Source organism: Micropterus salmoides, unplaced genomic scaffold, assembly GCF_014851395.1.
Source record: "Micropterus salmoides isolate LMB-PRFRI ecotype aquatic unplaced genomic scaffold, ASM1485139v1 Ms_hic_scaffold_16, whole genome shotgun sequence".
Taxonomy (NCBI): domain Eukaryota; kingdom Metazoa; phylum Chordata; class Actinopteri; order Centrarchiformes; family Centrarchidae; genus Micropterus; species Micropterus salmoides.
The window spans coordinates 26,864,600-26,878,414 of NW_024040707.1; the positions used below are offsets into that span (position 1 = coordinate 26,864,600).

The 13,815-nt window shown below is 40.6% G+C and overlaps 2 protein-coding genes across 2 annotated transcripts in view; both read left to right on the forward strand.

Moving 5' to 3' along the window:
* Window positions 1-96: 96 nt before the first annotated feature.
* si:dkey-32e6.3 lies at window positions 97-9,530 on the forward strand. The gene is made up of 6 exons (XM_038723169.1): window positions 97-500; window positions 1,289-1,461; window positions 2,135-2,353; window positions 4,760-4,920; window positions 5,022-5,154; window positions 6,636-9,530. Exons 1-6 carry the CDS (start codon window positions 224-226, stop codon window positions 6,810-6,812), a joined length of 1,140 nt encoding a protein of 379 aa, XP_038579097.1. The 5' UTR covers window positions 97-223; the 3' UTR covers window positions 6,813-9,530.
* A 3,018-nt stretch (window positions 9,531-12,548) lies between these two features.
* The window catches only part of LOC119906188 (kelch domain-containing protein 8B-like), a 183,662-nt gene continuing 182,395 nt past the window's right edge, over window positions 12,549-13,815 (forward strand). The window contains exon 1 of the mRNA XM_038723738.1: window positions 12,549-13,057. The gene's annotated coding sequence lies outside the window, so the exon portion shown is untranslated. The remainder of the gene's footprint in view (window positions 13,058-13,815) is intronic.

Consider the following 13,815-nt stretch of genomic DNA (forward strand, 5'->3'; position numbering starts at 1 on the left):
TTAAATTACTGTACGTCTCTAAATGTTTTACAGCACCGGCAGATGGCGCTCTTTCCTCTGTTAGGTAAAGTACAAAGATTGACCCGATGAGGAAGAAGAAGAAGACGGCATGGAGAACGAGGAAGTGCCGGCAAATCATGTGTGAGACAGAGGGGCCGGTTAGGTAGCAAGTTTTAGTTGACATTTTTTCCAAACGATACCTGTCCTCAGTTGTATCACACTCATGGCGGAGCGCGGCAGGAACAGCGGCCACCAAGCTGAAGCACATGACGGGACAAACGACAGAAATGTCCCTGAGCCTGGGTTTGGGACAGGTGACCTTACTGTGACTGTCCCTCGGGGGCTCCGGTCCTCAAATCATAACCAGAGGAAAAAGTTAGTCCTGCATATCGACCTCAACAACACCATACTGGTGTCGGACGCCGTGACTGGCCAGGGGACTGTAGCTGCTCTGGACTATTTTCTCACAACTGTCACCTGGGGAAAGATGAGCAAACAAGGTAAACTGGAAATTGTTCGTACTTTAACGTATCACACAAGAATGCTGGGAATGTGTGTGTGCTCAGTCAGCGTATGTATTGTTCCTGAGGTGTCAAAAGAACACGCCAGGTCCATGTTAAATATACTATATAAAAGACCCCCTCCTCCTTTACTTTACTTAGAGCTAGTCAACCAATCCACAAAAAAACCTGCGATGTTACAGAAATGAAATGCTTCATATGATTTGCACATATCCAGAAAAGCAGGTCATCAATAGTATAACAAGCTCAAATATTTTATGATGTGCTTATTGTGCTATTAACATGGAAGTGGGCATTATAACATAAATTTTAACATACGTTTTTTAAGTAATGTTTGGCAGAATATGGTCTAGAGCCATTCACTTGATCTGTTTTCCTCCAGCATCCCCATGTAATTAATTCCTATTTCACTGAAGCGGTAATACTTACTTAAGGTTGTCCAAAAAGTTGGCCTGCGTAAACTTGTTTTAAAGTCATTAGACAAATCCAGAGAGCAAGAGATCCACCTTGAGCCATTTCTCAGCCCTCATTCCGTTGTTAAGTGTCTCAATTTAAGATTTTTATTTATTTATAGGATAGTGGAAAGGGGGAAAGAGATGGGTGGCGACACACAGCGAAGGGCCATAGGTTGGATTCAAACCGGGGCCTCTGCATTAAGGACTTGTGCATGGGGCGCACACTTGACCAACTGAGCTAATCCAGCGGTGCCCCAAGTGTCTAGATTCACAACCATTCACCAAAACCTTGTTCTCCTCACCTCTGTGCAGGAAAGTGGGAATGGCTGAGTGATTCTCCCTCCCTGCTCCCACCGTGCAGTGATGCTGTCAGTTATTACTCTCAGTTTGGACGGATACCAGGTTTCACATCAGCTGCCGGGCGACGTTTCCGCGGAGTTCTGGATGAGCATCTGGACCTGCTTCGCTGGCCCGAGGGCATCCAGGCAAGCATCATGAGAAAATAGATGAGAAGGCCAGGTGGAACGTGTCTGTGCAAAGTTAGACTGCTGTGGCCCAGAGAGAAATCATTCCCCTCTGATCACTACTACTTTTTAGATTCAGATTTTTTTATTGACTGATCGTAGCCTTTATTTCTTCCAGTGACCTTGATGATTGTGGTGTTGCTAACTCGTCATTTTGTTTGTAATTTTGGTACTTTTACAATTTAAACTCCTATTGCAATTCTACATAAAGCCCACACACTGACATACCTAAGAGCTCACTTTGCCAGTTCTGCATGAACTGATCTTTCATCCTCTGTTCAACACTCATGTGTTATCTGCTTAACTTACTTGAGACACACATACACCAGTAGCATACAGGTTAAGCACATAGCTATGCCTTATGCAAAGGAGTTAAGATTCCTGACTTTCTAGCAGCCTCCCCCAGAAGCCAATTCAGTTCTGTCATGCAGCTCAAACCTTATGTATTACGTGTTCAGACCATGCTTGTAAATCAGTTTTTCATCGGCAAAGTGGCTCTGCCAATAGATGGTAAAGTTTCTGTATTAAAATAAATAAGATTTGCTGAACACATTTTTACTGCAGCCTATACAGCATGATTAATCCCTGCCGCAGTGATGTGTTACTGAGTGCTCGCTGAATATGTCCCCTGCAGAGGGACAGAGAGCTGGCTGTAAAAGGAGAGGATGGACGACTGTACCACTGGATCCTCCCCTCCTTCTTCCAGCTGCTCAAAGACCTGGTGCAGGAAGGAAGGGAGTTTGCCATCCTTTTTCGTACGTTTGGAACCGACCTACCTCGTGTGCTGAAGGCTGTATCCAGAGCCCTGAATGAAGGGACTCATCCACTGTTCCCGGATCTGCCTGATCTCAAGGTGAAGTAGAATCACAGTTATTCATTATTAAGCCGTGAGTTAAAGTGAGACATTGCCACCACCGCTTCCACTGCACCACTGTGGTCTGCAGTGTTTATTCTTTCAGGGTTAAAGGGGTCAATTAACCTAAACTACAAGCAGACATTTTATCCGTAGTGGTATCAAGGTTTATAGCTCAACATCTCACAGACACACTAAGTGGGCTTTACAGCATCAATTCCCAATGCATAGTTAAAGATCCCCTGTTTAGATGATAGTTTGCACAACTCTGCTACTTGGAAACAGTTAAAATAAAGTGAATACCCTAGGTATTTACCCCATTGATGTGATATGTGCCATTAGCTCTTACTAGTATTTATTGCTGCTTTTACTAGTATGTATTGTCAGTTGCAGATCTCGTGCTTTGTTGATGCTTGTATGTTGTTCCTCAAATGTAAGCCGCTTTTGGATAAAAGCGTCTGCCAAATGAGTGAATGTAAATGCATCTTATCTATCTATCTATCTGATAAGTGTGTGTGTATGTGTGTGTCATGTTCCTTAGGGTTGGTCGACCATGTTGATGTTCTCTTGAAGAGCATGACCTTCTGTGCCCTTTAAAATAGACCCTCCCACCGACACACTGGCTCACACACACACAGTCATAAACGTATGCGTCTCCATGACTCCCCTCCCAGAGGGTTTTGTACCTGTGAGCTTGCTGAAGTGGAACACATTGATTTTGAGTGAATAGTGGAGAGTGGTGAGGGGGGGAGGCAGGGGGGGAAGAGAAGTCAGAAAGTGAACCTGTCGGGCACAGTGAGCTGTCTGGAGGAGAGCACATTGGAAATCTTATTCAAACAGTCTCCTGTCAGATGCTATTAATCTATGCCTTCAGACAGAAAGAGCGGGGGGGGGGGGGGGGATCAATCACAAGACATTATGTGATTGTTCAGTTTCTCTTTTGTTTTCCTGCCTCAGTGAGATTTTGGCCGCAGTAGCTTCAGTATCCTTCTTGTCATGTCTTGGAGGTGAGTGCAGTGGGAAAACGTGCCTACTTAAAGCCTTACACTAAATCTTGGGGTTAGTGGTTAATTTCCAAGAGGTCAGAAGGTCATGCCCAAGACTCCATGCTCGTGTCCTTTTATCCGTGTACATTGGGGTTAGTGAGCATGCACTACAGTCGCTTCACAGTAAAAGCACACAAGCACTGCCAATAATAACTGCACCACTTAAAATACACTTTTTCCATTTTAGAGTTTTGTGCAGCATGATGGTTGAAGCTTTCTAACCTACCGGAAAGAACTATTAAAATTAAATCACCATAAAAGAGAACATTTAATTCCTCAGTATTTGATTGAATGAGAAAACAGACCCAGTGCTGGATGGATGTGGCCCACGAGAAGAAGCCTCTTGTTAATTTTTCTCATCTGCTACAGTCAGAACCATGGTAGGAAGCTATGTACATGATTTTATTCATAAAAGGTGATATTGTGTGAATGGCTGCCTGTTCTTTAGCAACATGGTGTATGCTAAAGTATGGATGTTATAAGGCAAGTTTTTACCAACTGGACAATTCCCCAAACATACTGTGTATACCTTCAAGGACAAAACAAGACTAAAAGCTAGCTGCTGTGTGAGCTTTGAGCTAAATGCTAATATCTGCATGCTAACATGCTCACAATGACAATGTAAACATGTGAATGTTTACCAGGTGTAGCATGTACCTCGTTCACCATCTTAGTTTAACGTGTTAGCATGCTTGCTTACATTCATTAATTAGAATTAAACACAGCAGTGGCTGATGGGAATGCTATTAATTTGCAGGTGTTGGACAAATATAAATGTTGTCCTGACCATGGTGTTGGTCGTTACTGTGGGTGACATAAATGAATGTATCAAATTTAATGGCAATCCATACAATAGTTGAGATATTTCAGTCTGGACCAAAGTGGTGGACCGTCCGACTGGCATTGCCATCCCTAGAGCCACACCACTTGTACAACTAAAAAAACGTTTCATCTTAATTTTAAAATATTTGATTTAATTGCTGAACAGCTGATACCGCTTGTTCTAAAATTATAGTCTCTTATTAAAGTTAAAATGGCGTGCCAGAGAGCTTTTTAAAATTTTTTTTTACTTGAAATAATCATTTATTAGATTGTTTAATGGCCATTATCTATCAAGTAGCCACACTATGTAGTGGAAAGCTACAGATTAGTAGAGTTGTCTTTTTATGTAGTTGGCACAGAATTATTTTATGTCTGAGAAAGTTTTAATGCTGATTTTGCTATTAATTTAAGTCAAGTCTGCCAGAGGCCATGTTTTAATAGCAAAATAATTTCACAGAAGGTTCTTTTGGTTTCATGCTTACCACAGAGTTCCTTTTTTGTTTCTCTCTGACTATGACTCTTGTCGTTCTCGGTTCAGTTAAGTGTGAATATGACTCCAGGCAAGATCCGCTGCAGCAAGAGGGGAGTCGTGCTTAGCCGAGCCGAGGAACGCGTGTCGACATGTGATGGAGAAAGAGGACTGTACCAGTACTTCAGCTCAGTCCAGGGCCTGGGGGGCTTTCAGGACCACTTTGACTGGTACACATAACACTCTGTAAGCCACCATTAATGTGGGCTTCGTTGCCTCTATCCCTTCTTTCATTCCTTTCCAAATATTTCTGTACCCGTTTCTTGTCTAGGTGGGCTACAAATACCTTCTCCATCCGTGGGGGAAAGCCGCTGTGGGTCGACCCCTTTGACCAAAATGTTCAGCACATCTTCATAGATGACAACATAAGACAGAACGACGAGGATACCATAGTTCATCCCAAGGTACTGTCACTTGTTTTAAAGGCTGAAAATACATCAACCACTATTGACATCCATATGTATTGCTTTAAGAGGCTTATATTTCTAACTTATATTTCCCCAGTTTCCTTTCCACTTTAGAGAGTATTCAGCTTTTTAATTAGAACCAAATTCTGAGATATGGTGTTTTAAGAGATAAGTGTGTTAACAGGCTGTGGTGTCATTTTCTCACATGTTCTGAGAACAAAATCTCAGCGCATAGTTACATAACGACTGAGTCATTGGTATTAACCTGCAGCTCTGAGTAACCTTCATACAGATTATATGGATACGTTTTGTTAGACTATATAGAGTGGATATGGTGCTTCTGTCACCTGCAGTTGTCATCTACAGCTGTTTTTATAGAAATCACATCTCATTGTAGAGGGAACTAGGCAGCGAGAGCACACTGACCTCCATTCACAAAGACTTTTGGCCGGAGATTTTAGTAGCTAAGATGACATCTCAAATAGCCATAGGTCAGGCCATGAGCGCTTGAGAAACAAATAATTTTACAATTTTAGCATCTCACTAGCTTATAGTACAATGAGCTAAAATTACAACTTCTGATCTCCCACCCTCTCTCTTTTGCTCTATTAATTATGCAGTGAGCTTCGTCTTTGGGAAACCTTCTTTACTGTAACTTTTTCATAATGCTGTTTTGATATTTTCTGGTGTTCTTTAGTGAACTCTGCAGCAATCAGCTGCAGGAGCAAAAGGTTTTAATATCATTTGAAGTTTGTTTTCCACTTGAACAAAGCCTAGCTCTTTGAGTTGTATTTGTCTTCTCTGTCTCTATTTTAGCGTAAGTTTCTATATTCTGTTGTTTTTGACAACACTTTGGAATCCCTGCCGTTAGCCCCTTGTATTAGCTGTCCAGTGAGTCTCCCAACAGGCATCCGGTGTAATGAATGATCCAGTTTTGCTTAAATGTCAGCTATTGTGTGTATATTTGTCCCTGACCAGTGAGTGGTTTTGCTAGGGCTGGGCAATATGGCCAAATAGGTTATCGCAATAAAACCTTTCATACAATTTTGATATTGATATTTTTCACAATAAATGTCATTATTTCTTTCAAGTTAAAGGCTGATTTTTGCTCTTAAGTGAAAATTGAACAAACCAGATGGTTAAACAATTTATGTTCTGAACATGACAAACACTTGCAAAACAGTCGATCACTTAATAAAGCTGAGGTAGAACATTCAAACTAAATATGATAAAGTCTTTTTTCAACAAATATACATGAGTAAAATTAAGTAAAATCTTTTTTCAGTCCCTTTTCCTCAACAAAATAAATATCTTTAATAGAAACATTATGTGCTTATTTGTTGGTGATTTAAATGAATTAAATTGAACATTTGTTATATTGTTGAGGAAAATTATATTGCGATAATTATCATTATTGTTTTAGAGCCCTCCCCCCCAATGACTCTGGTTTCTCCATTTTCTGTGTGTGTGTTTCTCAGGTTTTCTTGGACCCAGGTGGGGCCGAGACTCGTACAGCCTGCACTTCTGAGCTCTATGATATCACACTGGTCCAGACTGACCTCCTCCGGGCCATTTCTGACCCGAGCCACTTCACTCAGCGCGTCCACATCTGCCTGGAAAACTATGAAAGGAATCTCCAGCAGGGGACAGGTTAGAACACAGTTCAAACTAGGCCCACCCTCCATGTTTGTCTGTGTGACAACATCCAGTTTAGGGTTCTGTTTACCCAGACACCACAATCCCAGCACAGACGGAGCATGCAGACGCAGTAGGTACGGTTATTAAACACAAAGGCTGATGACTTATTTAAGGACTGGAGTTCATCAAAACCATAAATGGAATTTGTTTACATATGGAGGACATGAATAAATACGCAGATGAGGAAGGATCACAATTATGTGGTAAAAGAAATCTTTAGAAGGACAAACTAAATGCACATAAGGGAGGTTTAGAAGCAGCTTGATAAGTTGGATTTTAATACCATGCATATTTTACTTTATCTACTCCAGGACAACAGTAAAAGGATGTGAGCTTATACAAAGAGCATATAACAAATAGATTGTACTGTCTGCTGGCCTAAGGTGAACCGCCACAAAGAGTTTTTGACTTAATTAGCCATTAAAGTGGCCAGGCCAGCCTCTTTGATTGCAGCAAAGGCTCTGTGACTAATCACGCCACGGGATAATTGCCCTAACTCTCTGAAATCTGTTTCAGACAGCATAATTGGGGGCACATATGGTGAAACACTATTCAAGTGTTGCATTAGGCTAGCCGTCTAGTGAGAAGAATACACCGGGGTTTTGTTTTATCTCTTGTTTTTCATCCTCAGGGTGTGACACTTTTATGTAGCTTCTCCCTTAGATGTTAAGACATGTATTTTAACTTCTGTTGTTTTCCATCAAATGCATTGTGTACATCCACTCAGAACTTAAAGTTAATACTTCCAGATGTCTGATTACTGACTATGACTGTGTAACTTAAGGGTGATACCTGTCTAATGTGAGTACAGAGGGTATGCGCATGACGTCACAGAACGCAGTTACGCTCGCTGAGTGGCAGAAAGACGAGCAGCAGTGTTGGCCTGAATCAGCTAAAACATAAACCACACATCACAAATGGGAAAGAGCTGGACCACTGGTTCTTTGGTAAACAGTTGCCTTTTAATTTGAGCAAATAATGACTTGTTTTACAATCTGTTTGCTGAACGCAGCCATGGTAACGGATGTTTTTCCACTCAGTCCAGCGTGTTCCGGAAGGGGAAGTGACATCAACGCATACCCTCTATATTGCTTGTAAATGTCACAAAACGACCTAATTAGATTCATAACGACACATATCATTTCCTGATCTGATCAGGTAAGAGTAATCCACATCCTTGCTCCGTCAGAGCACTTTGATTATACGAAGTAATATCTTCTGAAAGCACTGAGACGTATCATTAAGTTGAACATGGATTTGGGATGTGTTGGCACTGAATTATTTACTGTGCTTTTTATTATTTGAAAGCGCCCTTGTGTGAAACATTTAATTTGTGTGGATGTTTTGGTAATTTGTGCTTTGAAGGTTTTAGAAAATATTTATTGTTAAGCTTCCAGGGAGATTTTTCATTGCTGTATTTTCCTCAGGTCAGATTTAGAGAGACCACTGAAGGCCAACAGTATTAATAATCTATTGACAAATACTGAAATGTAGGTTTCTGAGACCCACTGAGAACAGTTGAGTGATAATGCCATTCTTATACTTTTTTGAGTATATGGTGAGCATGGATTTCCTTAACAAGAGAACACGCAAGTGGATATATTGATAAGGAAAATACAAAGACAATAGTGGGTTGGAAGGCTTTGTTGGTGATGGTTACATTAAATTATTATACACTTTTGCGTTGGCACAGTTTTCATAACGGAGTTTCATTGTGCAAACACAAAATGCTATACTCACACAATGAAAACATCCACATTAAATGAGGTAATAGATCATGCATAGGTTAATCAGAGCACCGCAGCATTGATACGTTTATCAGGGAATTTTAATTACTGTTGCATTTGAGAGTAAATTAATAATTAGGATATACTGCTGTCAAACAGCTCATATCAAAACAGTCTCAAGTGATTGTTTCCCTAAGACTATACAAGTGGCAAGAAAATAGTTGATGTAGGGCAAGAATTACCTAAATTTTATTTATTAAATATGTTTTATTACTGTAAATATAGACAACAATAAATTCTACATTCATACAAGTCAAAATGACTACTTTACTGCATCAGTTTACTTTTCCTGCTCTGTGTCAACCACAAAGTTTGTTGCATATTGCTCAAGACACCAAGCGCATGGCAGTTACTTGTTATACGTTTGATTATCTAGAATACAGTAAACTACAGTATTATGAAAAGCAGGCAGAAATGCCTGCAAGCACATGTTGCATTGATTCAAAATAAAAAACATAATAGGACAAATTTCTTGCATTAGGAGTTTTGCACACTGAAACTCTCCCATGAAAACTTAAGCCTAAGCAATTGTTAAGTACTGTCATATTGTGCATTGAAGTCTCATCACATGGTTAATGATGCATTTGAATGCTCATCACATTAAAACTTGTACATTTTATTTATTTTTGTGAAATATTTCCATTTGCTGTTAAATAAATCTGTAAGGTTTTTATTAAACTATTGTGTTTTGCATAATGACAGCTTACTGTACACACACAACATAAGATGATTCATGTATTAGAGTTCATTTGGTTTGGCCATCGCTGCTCAGTATAAATCTTTGTTGATCAATATCTGTACTTGTTTGTGGTGTAACTTCTGTGTGTATGTGACCAGGTCAGGTCCATTGGGGATTAATTAAAGAAAATACAAAGGGTGGTAAGAACATTAATTTGCTTTGGTAAGTTGTAACTGACATTTAAAATGTCTTTAATACTTCTCGTCCTGCCATTTCAAAGCAAACATTTGTATCCTCTACACAACCACATTTATCAGCACCCCTGCAGCTACCTGGAGGTACTTCACGTGGAGATGAGTGGAAGCAGAAGACCAAAATGATAAGGGAAATGCTTGTGAGATAAAATGTTTAGTCTCTCTGTAGTTTGGCATGAGATTATAAATGCAAAGCTGGGCTTGACAGAAATGTTTGAAGTGAGATTTTTAACAGGTAATTCATCTTCTAAAACATTTGTGTAATTAACCGCTTCATTATGGCCGAGGTCACACACATTAACGTGTGACAAGTCATGTCTGGAGTTCGTCCCAGGCTGATTGTGATGGATGATGCTGGCAATTGTCTGAACATTTGATGAGTTACTTACAAAGCAAATGGTACAACAGTGTCAGCCAAGATGACTACAGTGGGAATTAGAATATACAGTAGGGAGAACAAGTATTTGATACACTGCTGATTTTGCAGGTTTTCCTACTTACAAAGCATGTAGAGGTCTGTAATTTTTATCATAGGTACACTTCAACTGTGAGAGACGGAATCTAAAACAAAAATCCAGAAAATCACATTGTATGATTTTTAAATATAGCACTTTTTATCCAAAGCGCTTTACATTTTAGGTAACCCAGTTGTCACTCATTCTCTCAGGCTATTTGCTGAATGACCCAAGAAAGGAATATATAATTTACTTAGAATATGTGTTTTTATATTTAGACTACTTGCAAAAGAAATTTAATTTTCTCACTTTTTTAAAATAGTTGCATGTGAAAAGCTTTGTTAAACAAAATGATGAACAATTTCCTCATTCTCTAAAACACCCACGGAGTTGACGTTTTCAAAAGATCCATTTATGAAAGGAAGCACTGCTCAAAAGAGGAAGGGAACATTTAATCATAACAGTATAACATCAATCTCAATTAAACTTCAGGGATTTCAATCTGTCCAGTTAGAAATCATAAGCGATTATGAATCAGTGTCACTTGTTTTGGGGTTATTGAAAGTGATAACAGGTGCACTGGAGAGGCATCAGCAAGACGACCCCAAAAAGGAATGGTTTTGCAGGTGGTGGTCTCGGACAGTTGCTCTCACCTTATCCTTCCTGACTGATTGTTCTCTAGTTTTGCATTTTGCTAATGTTGTCACTACTGGTAGCATGAGGTGGTACCTGCAGCCCATAGTCCAGCTCCTACAGGATGACCCATCCATATGTGCCCTCAGAGCCATTGTCAGACCTTACGCTGGTGCAGGCAGCCCAGGGTTCGCAGCCTCATGTGGTCAGAGTGTGTAGGCAGTTACTGGATGACAGAGGCATTGATGCCATTGACTGGCCTTTATGTTCCCCAGACCTGAATCCAAAGGAGAACCTATGTAGCGCCACAGACTGTCTGTTGTTATGTCATTTTGTTCTCAATGAATTATACAATGTACAGTAAAGATTTTGAACGTTGAAGTGTTTCTTTGAGATCTGATGTATGATTAAAGTGTTCCCTTAATTTTTCTGAGCAGTATACATGCAACTGACCTGCTGTGGTAGTGACACTAACCATGTAGCAGCAGTTTTGAATATTTCTTTCTTTCTTAATATGTAGGTACTAAAGAGAATAAAGACAATTAAAGGTCTTACACTACAAAGTTAGAGCCTAACCTGCGTTGCATCTGTTACAATCCAAAGTGGAACATGCAAAGAGTGGATGTTCAGCAGACCTTTTTCCACAGCAGACATGTTGAATCTTCATAGCAGGAAAAGCGCAGGTGGAATTTATGACATTAAAGATGGCTCAGTTCCGATAAGTCTCCAAATAACCTAGTCCCGCTGGCACAATACCAGAACCTCACCTCAAAACATTTGCCTGTGTTCTTTCTGCTAGGGATTGTGTAATGTCTGCTGTGAATAAGGAGTATTAAATCTGACTCGGCTGAGCTAACTGTCCGAAACCACACGCCTCTCAAACTCCAATGAGCTACTTCAGTCAAGAAACGATGTCCCTCTTGACACCAACTCAAAAGCTCTCTGGAAACTTGGCTGTGTACTCTGCAATATTTGAAACATAGCTGGCAGGAAGCTCACAGTCAGATCCATTTGTCTCCTTTCAGCCATAGCCTTATTCAGTTTAAGGTGTTAAATATTGCACTCGTCCAAAGTGTTGTGGGTGTTGCCTGCATAACAAATGCATGTTCTTGAGGTGTCCTAGTTTTGTCGAGTATTGAAGAAGTATGTTTCTAACGATAACAAAGGCATTTAATAGAAGTGTTCAATTAGACCCTTTAACACCAGTTTTAGTGTTATAGATCATAATAACGAAAATTAGTTCAGAGTCCAACTTTATAAAATTTGACAGGAAGACTGATTCTGGTTAAAGTAGTTTGAAATGGGCAACAGCCCCTACCAATACAAATTTGTTATGAGAAGTATTGATGCACCTAAAATGAGAGAAAATAGGATTTTCATTAGAGGACCAAGAGGGTAAATTCTATAAAATATGTTTAGCCTACCTTTTATTGATATAGATTACTAATCAGAACAGGAACTGAAATAGGCTTTCTTACTATCAACTTCACTTGCAGACCCTCTACAGGCAGACCAGCCTGTTTACTACCAGGAGTTATGGAAATCACTTTTTAAACAAATTATGTATTTGCTTATTTTTATTTTAGTCATTTGTTTTCTCTTTCTCTGTTGATTGGCTTATGGGTTTTATATTGTGCAATTGTGGGCTACAGTTTCACACAGGCTTAGTACATATGCCATTATAATTATATTTTTTGTATAGTCTCACACATAAAGCTGTGTTTTCTGCGTTCTGCTTGTTTAAAACACAGTACAATTGTTATTAAAGGAGATTTTAAAGAAATTGCGGGTCAAATGTGTTATATAGTAGGCTATAGTACCATTTAAACGTTTTTGTGTGGTTTTAAGTAGGGATCAAGAGTTCCCTCAGTCCACATGAGGGCAGCAGTGCAGCTTTTCGGAGTTGCACCATCTTCAGCGGCAGCATCCTACCCTTCAGGTGAGTCTGGAGTAACCTGATACTGGTGGTGGAGAGCCTGAACCCAGTGGCTTCACTGCGTCTCAAAACAGCACGACACAGAAACACTAGAATGTTAAGTTAAAGGTGTGATGAGTCGGGTGCTATCACTTCAGGATGGTGGAGGGATAGCTGGCACAGTGAACGCACGAGTTGGCGGTGGTTCGGCATTGCGTAAATGCGCACTGGTGAGTGAGGGGAGGAGAGGGACGCGAAGAGGAGGCAGGAGGGGGACAAATGTTGAGTCAGTGGAAGGTGGACGATGGTAACACTTGGTTTCGCTGGATTGTGCCACTAAGCAGGTACACAACAGGAGCGATATTTCCACCGCTGTCCTCTGCTGCTAACATAACGTGTGCAAACATTTACGCCGAGCTGCTCCGGCGACCTGCGACGCGCCGCTGACTGCGCCTGCCTTCCACCCCCCGGACAAAAAGGTAAGGACTGTTGTCACCAAACTTTGCACCATTCTGCGTTTCACTCATATATTGCCATGACGCACAGGCGCTCCTGAGGACTTTTTGAAGCTGGTTATCATGCCTTGGTGCTTGCTGGGAAGACTCCAGATTTGGAGGGTTTATGCAGCATCGTACTCTGTTTGTCGAGATGCTGTCGTTGTTGGGCGCCGGCGCGGATCTGCTAATGGGCATCGAATCCGTATGAACAGGTGTGGACACTCATAATATCTAAGCTACCTAAGTTTAATGATGCAGTTAGCGATAAAATAATGGACCACAATTCAAGTACAATATCGCCAGAAATGTGTTTGGACGCCGTATCCAAAATAATCCCATCACAGGTTAATATTGCTGTTCATGTAGAGGATTTTGATGGCACGACAATCCTAAGTGGTTATGTAGTCGACATTAGGGGCTTTTGCAAGTTTGGATGGATTATTATATCAGCTTCCCGAACTTTGCCACATGATTTGGTAAAGTGATGCCCCTTTGTTTTTTCACTGAAGTTGGACCAAAGCTTTTTATGTGTGCTGCGTAATTATTAGTGCACATTCAGGGATTAAGACAAGAGGTTGCAGGGCAAATCCATCCAGCTGTTTAGTGAGATGCGCCTTTTCCATGCAAGCCGGTGCCATCTGCTGCACTGCCCATCATCTGGTTGCGGCGGTCACACTCTGGCTGATAGGGTCTATATTTATTCTGGTTTTAGAGCAACCTCAACTTTGTGCTTTCTTTAA